Raw genomic sequence first — 16,550 nt, 5'->3', positions numbered from 1 at the left:
TTACCGCGGCGGGGCAGAAGAAGACTGGCCAAAATAAGTAAACGACTAATGCAAGAGTGGCATAGGTCCTCAAAAAGGAGCTGCAAACTTAAGTGGTGATTGCACTCACGGTGCTTTAAGACCCAGCCACTACTTCGGAAGCAGGAAGTTGGGATCTCTGGTTTCTCCCATCCGCGGGCCTGAGGTTCCCAGGGATTGGTTACGGAAGAGTCTCCTTTTCCCATTTCCAGCCGGAAGTAGGTTTCCAGTGACACGGAAGCCCTACTGCGCCGCCTGGGAGACCCTTCCGTGCTACCCCGGCCAGGGACCCGCCCGGACCTGAGGAGGCGGGAACTGCGGGCACAAAGGCCCGCCCCACTCTCCCAGGATTTCCCGTGCACACCGGAAGTGGGTGGGGCTCCTCCGGCCCTCCTCCCCCTTCCCCCCCGCACGATTGGCCAGCGCCGCTGTCTCTCAGCGTTCTAGGGGAAGGGACTGGGCGATTCCCAGCACTCGGGTCGCGGGCGCTGGCAGCCAGGCGGGTGGGAGGGGCCGGAGCAAAAGTTCCGGGCGCCTGAACCCGCTGCTCGTGCCATGGAGCGGAGCCCCGACGTGTCCCCCGGGCCTTCCCGCTCCTTCAAGGAGGAGTTGCTCTGCGCCGTCTGCTACGACCCCTTCCGCGACGCAGTGACTCTGCGCTGCGGCCACAACTTCTGCCGCGGGTGTGTGAGCCGCTGCTGGGAGGTGCAGGTGTCGCCCACCTGCCCGGTGTGCAAAGACCGCGCGTCGCCCGCCGACCTGCGCACCAACCACACCCTCAACAACCTGGTGGAGAAGCTGCTACGCGAGGAGGCCGAGGGCGCGCGCTGGACCAGCTACCGCTTCTCGCGCGTCTGCCGCCTGCACCGCGGCCAGCTCAGCCTCTTCTGCCTCGAGGACAAGGAGCTACTGTGCTGCTCCTGCCAGGCCGACCCCCGACACCAGGGGCACCGCGTGCAGCCGGTGAAGGACACTGCCCACGACTTTCGGGTAAGAGCAGCGGTTTGCACGAGGCGGCCGAGCCGGGTCTGGAACCCGGAACCCCTTGGCTCTGCGGCTCCCGCCCCTCCTGCCTGCCAGAGCCCAGTGTGCCCGCGTCTCGCTCCCAGCATGCAGGACCCCACCTCTCCGACCCAGGTTCCCAGGGCTGCCTGCTTCTTCAAGGTCGGCCCAGGGGCCCGTGCTGGGAGAAGAGAATGCGAACAGAAAGTGAGAGCTGAGGTTACATGATGTTCCCAAGACAGCGACACTTGCTTCTGAAGGGCCCAGGCCATGCACCCCTTGTGCCAGCCGGGTGTGGCCCAGGTCCCTTTAAGCGGCACGGATGTGGGTGCAGCCCATGAGCCCTGTAGCTTGGCACACTCAGTTTAGAAGTGGAGGAGGAGCCACAGACCTGGCCAGGGGTGTGGAGCCTTAAGATTTCCCCCAAACCAGTCACCTACTTGCCAAGCTGATCCCACGGTTTGTATTATCTGGGGGAGAGGTCTCTGACCCTGGCTGGCTGGCTGGCTGGCTGGCTGGCTGGCCTGTTCTGGTTTATAAACCAGCATCTCCATACCTAGAGTTCTAGTGGCTATACATAAACCCAGGAGCAACTTACAGGGCAAAACTAACATGGAGAATTCTTCGATATAGGAAGGAAAAATGAACAGAAGATAATGGTTAGCCTAACTCAGCATTTTCCAAAACGTTTAATCTTAGCCCATAGGAAGCAATATATTTTCCCTTGTGACCCAGAACACATGTATCAGTTGAAACAAAACTTTTCTGAACATGTCCGTGGCACTCTGGTATTTTCTGTTACTTCACTTTTTTTTTTTTTTTTTTTTGAGACGTCTGTCGCCCAGGCTAGAGTGCAGTGGCGTGCTCTCAGCTCACTGCAAACTCCGCCTCCCGGGTTCAAGTGATTCTGGTGCCTCAGCCCCCCGAGTAGCTGAGATTACAGGCATGTACCAACATGCCTGGCTAATTTTTTTTTAAATTTCTAGTAGAGATAGGGTTTCACCATGTTGGCCAGGCTGGTCTGGAACTCCTGGCCTCAAGTGATCTGCCCTCCTCTGCCTCCCAAACTACTGGGATTACAGGCGTGAGCCACTCTGCCTGGCCTCTGTTACTTTTAAAAATTACCCAGAATGTGAAACATTGAATTTATTTCATCACCTGCCAATGCATGAGTCAGAGCCCCAATTGGGAGAACACTGGGTAGCTGGCCTGAAGCTTCATGGACTGGAGAGGAGGAGCTGCTCGAGTCCCCAGTGCCTGGTCTCTGGGCCCCTCTGCGGCCCTGCCTTCTTTTTTTGCAATACCTTTTTAAATACAGAAGTCTGTTCCACTCCAAATGCATTTGACAAAGTTTAACTGAAGGGGAATGTAAAGATGTTGTCAGTACGCATGTCTCAATGAGTAACCCTATTACTCCTGTCATCTTTTTTGCTTAACGTGGGTCCCTGTCAATGCTTTTCCTGTTTCCACTGGCAGAAGTGGCAGATCCTGATTTGGGACAGCTGGCATAAGTGCTGGCCAGCCTGGGGTCTGGGGCCCAGGTAAAGGAGGGATCATGGTTCAGGTCATGACTGATCCCTATTTGGCTGGCTGAGGTGCTGATCAGGAGATGGGCAGGGGTCAAGGCTGAGAACACCTAGGCACAGCCCTCAGGTTGGGGCCAAGCCAGGACTCAAGAGCAGAGAGCCACGCACCAGCAGATGCCTGGTACTGCAAGGTCCCAGGGATACTGCAGGAGACAAGATAGACAATTTCCAGCCTCAAGGAGCTTCCAGCAGAGACCCGGGGGAAGAGGAGGTGTTAGCCAGGTGAAAGAGGGTATTTCAGATAGAGGCAGCAGCATTTGGAAGGGTCCAGAAGTGGGAAAGCCTGACTTTCCAGGCACCGAGGGAATTTCAAGGTAGTTAGAATGAGGATGGACGTGCAGGAGGATCCAGGAGGCCTGTGGTTCACGCTGGGGGTTTTAGCAGAAGAATGATGGTGTCAAGTCAGTGGACACTCAGGATGATGTCAGGGACTGAGTAGTCTAGTCCCAAATGGATCTGAGAAGAATGAGAGCCAAGTGTGGTCAGCCTGATGCAGGGTGCAAATCACTCATTTACTAGACAAATGGGTACTGATGGCTGTTGTGTGCCGTGGCCTCTTCTTAGCTTCATGGAATTCCCATTTGAGCAGGGGGCATAGACAGTCAATAGACAAGATGTAGTTCTGTGTGATTCAAGGTAGGTGGTTGTGGGGGAGTGGTATGGGAAGATTCCCTCCACCACTTGGTAAGAAGGGACTGGGTAAGAAGCTGTGTGCCTCGCTGAGGGGGTTTTCCATCGTGTGCTGTGGGGAGCTCTGAAAGATTCTAAACAGGGGAGTTTGTGATGGGATGTGTGCTTTAGAAAAAGACTACTTTGCCAACTAACTATGTGAGGAATAGCAAAGTCAAAATCATCCCAGCTAACACATTTCAGTGCTCACTGTGTGCTAGATGCTTTTCAGTGTTCACACATCAACAAATTTAATGCTCACAAAAACTTATTTTCAGGTCCTGTGTTTCCTGTTACTGCGTAATACATGGCTACAAATGTGGTGGTTTAAAATAGCACAAGTTTGTTCTCTTATGGTTCTGGAGGTCAGAAGTCCCAAAATCGAGGTGTCTGCAGGGCTACATTCCTTTTGGAGGCTCCAGGGAGAATTTATTTCCTTGCCTTCTCCAGCTCGCAGAGGCCCCTTCTTCCATCTCTGAAGTGTGTCATTCCATTCTGCGTCTGTTGTCACTTTGCCTTCTTTGACCAGTTCTACTACCTCCCTCTCATAAGGACCCTGTGATGACATTGGGCCCACCCAGGTAATCCAGGATAACCTCCCCACAGCAAGATCCTTAATTTAATCATCCGCACAGTCCCTTTTGCCATACAAGATTCTGGGGATTAGAATGGGGACATCTTTTGGGGGAAATAATTATTCAGCTTGCTACAGTTAGGTACTATTATCCCCATTTTATAGACAATGATAGAATCATAGAGAGGGTAAGAAACTTGTCCAAAGTCACAGAGCAAATAGCTCTAAAGATCACCTGGAGTCTTGTTCAGTTCACACACTGGTCCTGGACTTGTGGGCAGCTGACTGTGTATTAGGGGTTTGAGTGTCTGTTGACCACTGTCAGGGCTAGCAGAAGGTACTGGTTGTGTGCCAGTACTGCGTGTCCAGGACAGGACCGGACGGTCCTAGACCTTGCCTTTGTGGGCATGGTTGTATCATCTCACTAATAATTACATAGTTTCAGCTCGACGTTCCTGAGAAGGACAGTACAGGATGTGGTGGGAGATTGTAAGGGAGAGGCTGCTCTTGTTTGGCGGGGTGTGGGAAGGAGTCTCCAAGGAAGTGACTTCGCTGAGAGGAGCTGATTGAGGGGTGGCGAGCAGTGTGTGTGTGTGGCGGGGGTGCGACGGCAGGGCACAGCGTGGGGGTGTGCAGTGACTGAGAGAGGTTTCACGTGGGGATGAGGGACTGCAGGACAGATCCCACAGGACACAGAGGGCCCTGCTAAGGAGCTGGGATTTTTGTCGTAGGTGCAGTGGTGCTTGATGGAAGGACTGATGAGATTTGGGAGCCTGGCATCATGCTTACAGCAGAGCTGTAGCAAGGAACAGTGCTTAGAAGGACCTTCAGAAATCCTAGTGTGGCGTTTCTCAAACTTGAACAAGTATGCATTCTTCTTAAAGGAAAAAACAGTCCAGCAGTGAGAGTTAAATTATGTTATTACTTACATGCATACAAACGCAAACCTGGTATAAATAGCACTTGCTCACGCCACATATAAGCAATAAAACCAAAGGAAGTGAACAGATTGAATACAAAACTATAATCAATAACATTCCACTTAAAATATTAATTCTAAAGTTTTATTTTGCTGGAACAAAATCTCTACTCCTGGCCAAGATACTTCTGATTCTCCCATTACTCTGTTCCAAGTGACTACTTAATCCACCCAAATTTCTCTGAAGAGCTCTGGAGCTTTCTTGTTACGGGATTGGCCTTCATTTGGGTCCGGCACATTCTTTACCTGCTATGTGTGTTTCTCTTCTTTCCTTATCAGGACAAGACCATGAAAGTTGTATGTCTTGATAGCAAGTAAGCTGTTAAGAAAATACGAATGGTGGCCGGGCGTGGTGGCTCATGCCTGTAATCCCAGCACTTTGGGAGGCCGAGGTGGGCAGATCACGAGGTCAGGAGTTCGAGACCAGCCTGGCCAGTATGGTGAAACCCCGTCTCTACTAAAAATGCAAAAATTAACCAGGCATGGTGGTGGGTGCCTGTAATCCCAGCTACTTGGGAGGCTGAGGCAGGAGAATTGCTTAAACCCGGGAGATGGAGGTTGCAGTGAGCCGAGATCGTGCCACTGCCCTCCAACCTGGACGACAGAGCAAGACTCTGTCTCAAAAAAAAAGAAAAGAAAAGAAAAGAAAAAAATATGAATGCTGGTGCTGAAGTTGCGAACTGAAAGCATGTGTCAGCGCTGTTTATGTCGTGACTTGGAGTAGGATTGTCTTAGGTTTGGTTAAGGTTACCATTAAATGAAAACATCCTCAGACGCAGACCATGCGTCATTCCATTGTGACAGAATGGTTACATCTTGTGAGGAAATGGTTACATCTCAGTAATGAGAAGTGGATCAAGGCCAGTGTGTTTCATGCCTGTAATCCCAGTGCTTGGGGAGGCTGAAGCAAGAGGATTGCTTGAGGCCAGGAGTTCAAGATCCTGCACCAAAGCAGAAAAAAATTAGCCGGATGTGGTGGCACATACCTGTAGTCCCAGCTACTCAAGGGGCTGAGATGGGAGGATTGCTCAAGGCCAGGCATTCGAGGCTGCAGTGAGCTATGACTGGGCCACTGCACTCTAGCTTGGACAACAGTGTGAGACCCTGTCTCTTACATAAATAAATAAATAAATAAATTAATAAATTAATTAATTAAGTTCTAGGATCAGAACTCAGGTTTCCTGCCTCCCAGTCCAGCACTCTCCAGCTTGCATCTTCAACAGCAGCCCTGTGCTGAGCTGCCTTGTCCAGACTCTTGTCTTACCCATCTTGCAGGACTGGCATGATGACCATTCTTTGCCACCAGCCTCTCCCTGTCCCAGCTCCAGCCCTCTCTCCCCTTCTGGCGTCAACATCTTAGAGTCCATCTGGCTGGATCTAACCCGAGGATACTCTTGATACCTCTTAAGCCACATTCCAGGTCTTCCCCCTTCCCATGCTTTTCCCCATTTCCTAACCACTCACCCCCATCCTGATCCCCAGCTTTTAGGTGAGGACTTACCAGCTCTTCAGTTGCACCAGAGGACATTGTCTGTTGCTTGCTTATCCAGGCCTGTACCCAATGATATTGGGAGTGGGGGGCAGTGGGGGGTGTCTCACTAGACCCTGCACACTGAGGCTCCTGTGTGATGGCCTCCAGCAGTGGGCTTCTTGGCAGACACCTGCTTTGGAATGAGGTCTGAACACAAAGGGGAAAGACAGATCTGGGAGACTGAGTTGGAGTTGCATAAGAAAGCTCCATGCATTTTTGCTGTTCGTTTAAGAAACCTGGACCATATCCAGCAGGAGAGTTAGGTTACCTGGCATGTAGGTGGCACTTAAGAGCTATGCCGAATGCACAGCATGTGACTGCCACTCTCATGTAAGCATCTTAAGGGATTGATTCGTGGAGTCCTCACAGCAGTCCTTTGAGCTTGGTAGTATTTTTTATCCCTCTTATCCAGATGGGGAAATGGAGGTGCAGAGAGGTGAAGGAACATGTTCAAGATCACCTGCTACTAGGTGGAGGGGCTGGGATTTGAACCTGGACGGCCAGGTGCCAGAACTCTTAACTGCTACATCAATCTGCCTGAAAACAAATGGTGAAATTTGAGAGACTTTAGAGACTTTTCTGCCTTCATTTTTAAGGTGAGGAGCCTGATAGCCGAAGAGAGAAGGAACTTTTTACCAACTCACCAGTGGGTAGTGACAAAGACAAGGCTCCAAACCAGCCCTAACCTTCAGTCCAGGAGGCAAGGTAGTATAGCAGAAAAAACACAGGCATTCCATGTACTCATTGACTGGGCAGGTGGTTAACTGAACATCTACTTTGTGCAGGGACTTGGACATGCAGGGGACAAAACAAAGTCTCTCATCTTGCAGAGCAGGCATTTCTTCTGCAGAAGTGTACCGAGCACCACTATGCGAGGTAGAGAGGACCTGGAGGTTAAGACTTGCCCTCAGGAAAGAGAAGCTATGACCCTGGATAGTGAGTGCCGAGATAGAAGTGGCCAGGGTGCTGTGAGACCCTGGAATGGAACCTGAGCTGGCAAGATCAGGGGGCTTCCTGGAGGAAATGAGGGGTATTAGAGCCAAGTTTTCAAGGTGATGTTGGGTTAGTTGGAGGAAGCAGGTGGGAACCAGGCAGAGCAACAGTGTGTATGGAGTCTCACAAGACAGAAAACCTGGCTCGGGCCAGACAGAGCTGGTTTCAAATGCAACTCTAGCACTTTGGTAAGTCCTTGCAAAGGGGCTGTGAAGACCTTGTGCAATGATACTCATTCTTTCCCTCGCCCCTACCTTCCTGCTTCCAGCTATACCACAGAGCACCTGTCCTGTTAATGAAAATTGTGGGTAACGTGATTTCGTAAAGTGCTTAAGGTCTTCAATATGCAATTGAAATTTGTTGCTTAAGGAATCAACTTGTCATTTTTGGGAAATCATGTAGTCTATATGATCACATTCTGGATCCTTTAGTATGAACAAAAACCTATTTTGTGTGTGTTTATAACTAATCTTTAATGTAGGCCCGACGCAGTGGCTCACGCCTGTAATCCCAGCACTTTGGGAGGCCGAGGCAGGCGAGATCAGGAGTTCAAGACCAGCCTGGCCAACATGGTGAAACCCCCTCTCTACTAAAAATACAAAAATTAGCTGGACCTGGCGGCAGGCACTTGTAATCCAAGCTACTTGGGAGGCTGAGGCAAGAGAATTGCTTGAATCTGGGAGAGAGGTTGCAGTGAGCCGAGATTGTGCCACTGCACTCTAGCCTGGACAACAAGAGTGAGACTCCATCTCAAAAAAATAAAATAAAATAAAAATAAAATCTTTAATGTTATAATGTGATGCTAACATCGAAGCTTGTTTGCTCTCCTGAGCTTGGGCTGGGGGATGCTCCAGATCTGTCGTGGGCCCCTGCTACTGCCCATCTCTGCTCATTCATGTGCTCCTTGGGCTACAGGCAGGCCCCCTTGAGTGGTAGTTCTATTTGTAATCCAAGCATATTTAGGGTTAAAATTAATACCAAGAGCAAACAAAATAATATTGTTTAGATACATTCAAATTCACACTTCTTACATGTCATATTTCCTAGGTTAACCACTAGATGCACAGAAGGGGAAAATGGAATAAAAAATGTGTAGTAAATTTTAAAAAAGGAAAGGAAGAAGAAAAATAGAATAAGCAAGACAAATAGCTCAGAACAAGGTGGCAGATTTAAATGCAAACATATCGGTAATTATGTGTTAAATGCTCCAGTTAAATGAAAATGTTGATCTGACTGGATAGGAAAACAAAACCTAATTCTGTGTTGCTTAATATAATTATCTCACTCAGTGAAAAAACATTTGATAAAATTTACCATCTTTTTGTGATTAAAAAAACAGGAAACTAGGAATGGAAGGAATTTTATTAGTTTGATTAAGGATATCTAGCAAAAAAACTTACAGCAAATATCACATTTAATGGCAAAACATTGAAAGCTTTCTTATTGAGATCAAGAAAAAGACAGGAATGCCCATTATGACCAACTCTATTCAGTTTTGTGCAGGATAGCCTTGTCAGTGAAGTAAGCCAAGAATTATAAATAAAAGATGTAAGGTTTGGAAAGAAGGGAAGCAAAACTGGCATGTGTAGATAATATGGTTGCATATTTTTGCACTGAGATTTCTATGTGTAGAAAATAAATATTCTACAGTTAAATCATGAGTATTAATAAGTTTAGGTGAATGCTGAATCCAAAATCAAGATGCAAAACCAGTTGTATTTCTATGTATCACTAGTAAATAGAAACCAAAATATAGGCATGGAGTTTTACACCTGTAATCCCAGCACTTTGGGAGGCTGAGGCAGGAGGATCGTTTGAGCCTAGGAGTTTCAGACCAGCTTGCACAACATAGTCCGGCCTGTCTCTACAAAAAGTTAAGACAAATTAGCCAGGTGTCGTGGTGCATGCTTGTAGTCTCAGCTACTTGGGAGGCTGAGGTGGTGGGAGGATCACTTGAGCACAGAAGGCTGCAGTGAGCTATAATTGCACTACTACTGACTGCACTGCAGCCTGGGTGACAGAGGGGGACCCTGTTTTGGATTTTTTTAATTTAAAAATATGTTTATAATAATATAAAAAATAAGATATCTGGGAAGAAATTAACAAAAGATATGGAAAACTCTGATAGGGAAAAATATACTTCATTGAGAGCTATCAAAGAACATTAAGTAACTGGTGAGATATATTATGTTCGTGGATTAGTCAGTATTTAAGCCTTTCAGTTTTCCCCAAATTGATCTATAGAGACAATATTGTACTAATCTAAATCTCAACATGATTATTTTTATGCAACTTCACAGATTCTAAAATTTATATGACCCTCAAAGGGCCAAAAATTGCCAAGACATTCTTGAAGAGAAACCGATCAGAAATCCTTTTTTTTTTTACAGCTACAGAAATTATGGCTGTGTGTTATCGGCACAAGGATAAACAGATGGGCAGAGAAACAGATGGAGAGAACCAAGAAACAGATCTGTGTTTGATTTAAGACAGAGGTGGCTCTGCAGACCAGTGAGCAGTGATGGTCTTTTTAAATAATGGTGCTGAGACAATGAGCTACCTGGTCACACCGTGTACAAAAATAAACTCCAGGTATCCACATCAGACCTAAATGTGAAAGGAAAGCTATAAAGCTTTGAGAAAATAATACAGAGCTATATAATAATAATACAAAGCTATAAAGCTTTGAGGAAAAATACAATTGTTTTTGTGATCTCAGTGTAGGGAGATGTTTCTTAAAACTAGTGTACTAATCCTAAAGGAAAAGACTAATAAATTTGGCCATATTTCAATTAAGAAAGATAAATGATGAAGTAGAAAATATCCATTACGCCTCTAACTAATCAAGGATATACATTGTGTATATATAATAAATTCCCACAAACCAGTTAGGAAAATGGCAGGCAATGCAATGGAAAAATGGACAATACTTTACTGAGTACTTAAAAATAAACATCGAAGTGGTCAATAAATAGTTTCTATTAACATTGCTCTTGCTGTAAAAATTGGTACCACTGCTTTGGAAAAGAGTTTGGCATTACCTCCTAAAGTGAAGACACATCTGGTGGCCCAGCAGCTTTATCCCCAGGAATATATTATGGAGAAACGAGTTCCCATGTGTCCCCAGGAGACATGTACAAGAGGGTTACCTCCTCTGGGTCTGACTTGATCCTCTGTATAATGGGACTCACAGTGCTTAACCTTATAGGGAGAATGCGAATTAAATAATTGAATTAAATAGAATGTTTGTAAAGTGCATAATTTAGTGCCTTTTGTGTAGTACATGCTTAATAGTAACTGCTTGCTAGCAATAGTAATATAATTGTTGGTTAGTCTCATCAGCTGACATCTCAGAGAAGGGCCATTTTAGGATTGGTCTTTTCTGAAGGAAACTAGAACTCTCTAAGTGATTGAAAAGTTTGAGAAGATCAAGGGACTATCCCCTTCCCATCCTTATTGTCCCATAACTTCCTAAGGGCCAGGGTTGAAGGGCAGGGGTTGAGTTGTGTTGTTTTGGGGCCTGCACACCTTTGGGTAATGCATATGGACAGCTGCTTCACTCCTGTCACATAACTAATTTGGCAAATCACCAAATTGTCCTTTTGAACTCTATGACATGATTTTGTATCAAAAATCTCATTCTATAAAATAAAACATTGGAATGACATTTCAGTGGTTTCATGGGGGCACTCATGCAAATTAGAGATGATATACTACAGAAAACAACGTTTAAAAATCTTAAATATTGTCACTTAAGATGAAAAGATCAAAATGAGTTGAAAATAAAACAGAACTGCAGAAAATGAAATCAGTAATGATTTTGTTTTCTGTAGTGTAAGACTTAAAGGAATGGGCTACTGAGTGGGACCAATGGGCTAGTTCTGTATTTCCTAGCAAATTGCCCCAAAACTTAGTGCCTTAAAACAAACATTTATTATCTTTGAGTTTCTTTGGGTCAGGAATTGGGCCTTCCTTAGCTCTGGGTGCCTCTGCCTCAAGGTCTCTCATGAGGGGCTGTAGGTACGGAGCTGTGGTCTCATCTGAAGGCTCAGCTAGGGCAGGATCCTCATTTACACTCACATGTGTAGTTGTTGGCAGGATTCAGGTCTTCACAGGCTGTTGGCCTGAGAGCCTGAGTCTCTCACTGGCTGTAGATCAGAAGCCACTCTCAGTTTCTTGCCCCAGCAGTCACTCCCAGGGCAAATTACCACATGGGCAGCTGGCTACCATCCCAGTGAGCAAGCTAGAGAGAGCAAGGCAGGGTGTGCACAGCCTTTGTCACCTAACCTCAGAGGTGACTTAGTATCACTTGCCACATTCTTTTGGTTAGAAGCAAGTCACTAGCCCACAGAGGAGGGGATTTCACAAGGGCATGAGTACTGGGAGGTGAGGGTCATTGGGGCCACTTTAGAGGCTGCCTGCCTGAATCTGCCCTTTGCCCCATAAGGAGTCATGTCCCTCCCACATGCAAAATGCACTGGCCCTCTCCTAAGCTCCCCAAACATCTCATCCCTTTACAGCATCAGCCCAAAGTCCAGATTTGTCATCTAAATCAGGTCCAGATGAGAATGAGGCTTTGGGGGACACATCTGTATAATTTATTGCTGCATAACCAGTCACCCCAACATTTAGCAGCTTAAAACACTCTCATCTCACAGGAGGGAGGGATCACTGGGTGCTGTCTCAGCAGCTCCCTCCACAGCTATCCAGGTTCACGTCCTTCCACATACTAGCTGTGTGCCTTGGGCTGGTCATTTCCCTTCTGTGCCTCACTTTCTCACCTATAAATGGGGCCAATAATATAACTTATCTACTAGGAAGAAGTAATGATTAAATGACATAGTTTCTCAAGTGATTAGTGTAGTCCCTGGCACAGAGTAAGTGCTGAATAAATGATAACCATTTATAATTACTTGAATTCTTTTTCTTAAAAAACTTGAGAAGCTTTCTGAGAATGTAGATGGAAAAGGATAATCAGGGAGAAAAAATGATAGGCCTAAGGTACAAGAGGCAGGAATCCAACCTAAAACACTCTAGTGGTTCTTCAGGTCGTCCAAGGACATCAGAAACAATCATTGAAGTTTAAGAAACAAAAACTACTAAACAAAAAGTATTTGTGCCTGCTGATTAAAGTATTCCATGCGATACAAGCAGTGTTAGAATGTCAGGATGCAGGCGAGGTATAGAGGGGCATGTTGTGCATGTTGAGGTAAGGCCTCATGGGAGGTCACTGAACCCTCCATGGGAAATGACTGGCTCCACCCCCATTGTTGGTCACCTCGTGTTAGAGATTGCAGACCCATTCAGTTTAGGAAATTGCAAAGGGACCCTGTGACCACACTGTCTGCAGTTGTCCACACAGCTCAGGGATTCAGACCCAGCATGAACCAGCTTTTGGCCCACATGGGACACTCCTGGCCCACATGGGACACTCTTCCGGCCTGTGCTGTGACCAACATGAGAGAGAGCAGCTCGCTTCTTCTCAGCCACATCTCCCAGTCTGTACCAGGCTGGGCTAGAGGATGTCTGAGGGCCCTTTATCCCATAGACGTCTGATTCAGGATCAGGAACCTACTTACCATTTGTGCCCAGAGCACTTGGCATGGATGGGGTTCGGCAAATGCAGTTGAGTTACACTTGTGTTGAAGTGGAGTCCCAGTTGTAAATGTGATGTGTCTGCCCTCCCTGCCCAGCCGCCAGCCTTAACTGTCTTCCTCCCTCTCTCTCATTCCCACGTCAGGCCAAGTGCAGGAACATGGAGCATGCGCTGCGGGAGAAGGCCAAGGCCTTCTGGGCCATGCGGCGCTCCTATGAGGCCATCGCCAAGCACAATCAGGTGAGCGAATGTTGGGGCTGAGTGGGAAGATTGGGTCCACTCAGGGCAGTCGGGGGAGGAGTGAAGATGTGTCAGCCATGGCTTGGGCTCACATAACCCACTGGGTAGAGGTGGGCTGCCTTACCTCTGACGGTCCTGTGCAGCCACGTCCTGGATGCTGACTGTGGCTTCTCTGCCTTGGCCCCTCTAAAGACCCAGGTATGGTCACCCCAGCAGCCACAGGAGTGATTTAAAAAGCTACCAACACCATCTGCACTATGGCACGTGCATCGTACCGCCACCTGTGCATTCAGTGATGACCTGGGACTCATGTAATTTCTTGTTTTCTTTCAGTTCCCACAGCCACTCCATCAGTCCTATTCCCCCATCTCCGAAGTATGTTATTTCTGTAAAACCCTCCACCTTCTGGTGCAGGTCCTCATCATCTCTCACTGGGCCTCCTGCCTGGGCCTCATGCTTTCGTTCTTGTGCATTCTCCTTTCCATGGACTGGGGTGATCGTTTAGAAAAAAACACCAGCCGTGCCCCTCCTCTGCTTAAAACTGCCAGTGGCTTCCAGTCACCCTCAGTACCACCCAGATTCCTTACCATGGCCTCCAAGGCCATCGCCTGACCCTGCCTATCCTCAACCTCATTTACTTCTCTGCCTCACCTTCTCTCTGTCCCTTAAGCAAACTAAATCTTCTCCCCAGAACACATGCCCAGCATCTTTGCCATTAAAATCTCAGCTCAGATGTTCCCTTAAAGAAGCTTTTCCTGATCATCCTCCTCTTTTACTCGATGGCATACTTTGCTGGTTTATTTTCTTGATGACACTTCATTACCTGTAATTACCTTTTGTTTTCTATTTGCTTTTTATCCCCTCCTGTCAAAATATAATGAAAACAGGGCACACTATTGCCAGTTATCTAGAGGAGTTCTTGGCACACAATAGGTGAACAATAAAAATGTTTGTTGATTGAATGAGTGAAGTGGGTAGGTGACCAATAACTGTTAATCAAATGAATGAATGGGCTCCCTCTGTCCCCATTCTGGTTGTTCTGCATGGCACCCTCTGTTCCTCCAGGTCCTGTGTGGATTGGCAACCTTGTTTCTGACTGTTGATCTTGGCTCTGGTCTTTGGCTTTCTCAAGTGGTTGCTTCTAGTAATTACCACTCTGTTAGACTCATCTTAGCCACAGCTGAGCCACGCCTGGTCCGGGTTGCTGGGCGCTGTCCTCAGGAGCCTGCGGTCCCCTCCACCATGTGTCCATAGGTGAGGATTAGTCCCAGGAAGGAGCCTCATTAACATCTGGCTGTGGAGTTTACCCTGAGCCACAGAGCTGGTGGAGCAGTGTGGAAGAAAGGATTATGTGACACACTGGGTGCCAGGGCAGTAACCGCAAAGCAGACCTATTTCCAAATCTAAGTCCAGTTCCCCAGCAAATCCTTCAACCCTCCAAGCTAATCCCCCCCTCTATAAAAAGAGGGCAATTCCCTCTTACTAGGATTTTTAAAAAAAAGTTCAGGTAAGATAATGCATATAAGTGCCCAACAGAGAGAAGTCATTAACATTTCTGATGTCTAATAGACCAACAAACTGGTGGGAGAGAGTTTTCACTTTTTTCAGTGGATTATTTTGTCATCCGATGTCAGAGCCATAAATGCATGTTGAAATTCCAACTCCAAATAGAGATTATGAACCTGCTGTTGCTGGAGTTTGTTGAGTTGTTTTTCCAGTAGTCATCGTGGAGTCATGTAGCTTTATCATTGTTCTCTTACTTGGTTTCCTTTTGTGGCTAAAGCCATATGACTGGCTTGCCTTGTACAGGACTGGGTTGGGGATACTTAGGGAGTGTCTGTCTGTCCATGTGGCGGCACTGCCTGCCCATCCCAGGGAGTGTAGGAGTCCTGAGCTTTTTGCTGAGGCTGAGGGTAATGAGGTCACATGGGAAACCCCTAGGATTCCAGCCTGATTAATACTTTTTCTATTAAATTCAGTTAATCAGGTCGATGAGAAAAGTGAAAGTTCTGGTGTTTATTCCTTTACAGTGAGGCCGTCATTGCCCACAGTGACTGGGCAGGAGTTGACCTTGCACTTGCTGGTTTTTCCTGCCATGCTCTGTTCTTGATTTTTTTTGTGTGATAGGAATTATCGGGGAGAGGGAGAGCATCAGGATAAATAGCCAATGCATGCAGGGCTTAATACCTAGGTGATGGGTTGACAGGTGCAGCAGACCACCATGGCACACATATACGTGTGTAACAAACCTGCACGTCCTGCCATGTATCCTGGAACCTAAATGTAAAAAAAAAAAAAACAAAAAGAATGACCCTGGATTCTACTCTCTCCAACGCAGACATTATCAGTCTTTTCAGCCTGATAGGTTAACCATGCTGTTTGTCTTCATTTGCATTTCTTTGATTATTGGTAAGTTCGTACATCTTTTCACAAGCATAATAGCCATGTATGCTTCTTCTGTGAATGCTAATTCACTTTCTTTTTTTCCCTTGGAATATTTGTCTTTTCTCTTAGTGGATTTGTAAGAGTGCTTTGTACATTAAGAATAATAGCCTTTTGTCATAAATGTTGCAAATATATTTCCTAGTTTGTCATTTTCAGTGGATCATTTTCAATTTTTTTGGCCATTTTCACTTTTTCAGTGAATCCTTTTCATATATTTTCAGAGCTGTAAACATACAAACAGTCCCTGGCTTATGATTTTTTGACTTTACCGTGGTACGAAAGCAATATGCATTCAGTAGAAACTGTACTTTGAGTACCCATACAACCATTCTGTTTTTCCCCTTCAGTACAGTATTCAATAAATTACATGAGACACTCAGTGCTTTATTATGACATAGGCTTTGTGTTAGATGATTCTGCCCAGGTGTAGGCTAATGTGAGTGTCCTGGGCACGTTTAAGGTAGGCTAGGCTAACCTATGATGTTTTTAGCAGGTTAGGTGTATTCATTGCTTTGACTTAACTGTTTTTCAACTTATGATGGGTTTATTGGGATGTAACCCCATCATAAGTTGAGGAGCATCTATATTTAACTTTCAATCCAAAGATGAGATTACCTGCCATTGCCACAGCACACATTTTGAATAGTTTTTCTAACAGTTGTCATGGAATTGTATTTTTGTCTTTAACTTTATGAATAGTCTCTTGCCATACACACCTCTTATTTTTCTATGTATTCAGTTATCTCATTCTTTCTTCAAGGCTTCTCAGTTTCATACTGTGCCAAGGAATGTCTTTCTTATTCCAAGCTGAGAAATATTTATTTGCTTTTTCTTTAATTACATTTATGGTTTTATCTTCCCTTTTAAAAAACTGTGAGGCTGGGCACGGTGGCTCACGCTTGTAATCCCAGCACTTT

General features: G+C 46.3%; 1 protein-coding gene across 3 annotated transcripts in view; it reads left to right on the top strand.

The window, feature by feature from the left end:
• Window positions 1-514: 514 nt before the first annotated feature.
• Window positions 515-16,550, top strand: part of TRIM35 (tripartite motif containing 35) — a 30,299-nt gene continuing 14,263 nt past the window's right edge. For all 3 annotated transcript variants that reach the window (XR_004246170.2, XM_058433428.1, XM_032143518.2), the window contains exons 1-2: window positions 515-1,008; window positions 13,093-13,188. Coding sequence is in view for 2 of the 3 variants with exons in the window: in XM_058433428.1 (XP_058289411.1) it covers window positions 574-1,008; window positions 13,093-13,188 (531 nt within the window). In the remaining variant the exon portion in view is untranslated. The remainder of the gene's footprint in view (window positions 1,009-13,092; window positions 13,189-16,550) is intronic.

Source organism: Hylobates moloch, unplaced genomic scaffold (assembly GCF_009828535.3).
Source record: "Hylobates moloch isolate HMO894 unplaced genomic scaffold, HMol_V3 SCAFFOLD_22, whole genome shotgun sequence".
NCBI classification, from domain to species: domain Eukaryota; kingdom Metazoa; phylum Chordata; class Mammalia; order Primates; family Hylobatidae; genus Hylobates; species Hylobates moloch.
Note: the sequence above shows the minus strand (reverse complement) of the source record. Positions and strands in the feature narration are given on the sequence as shown.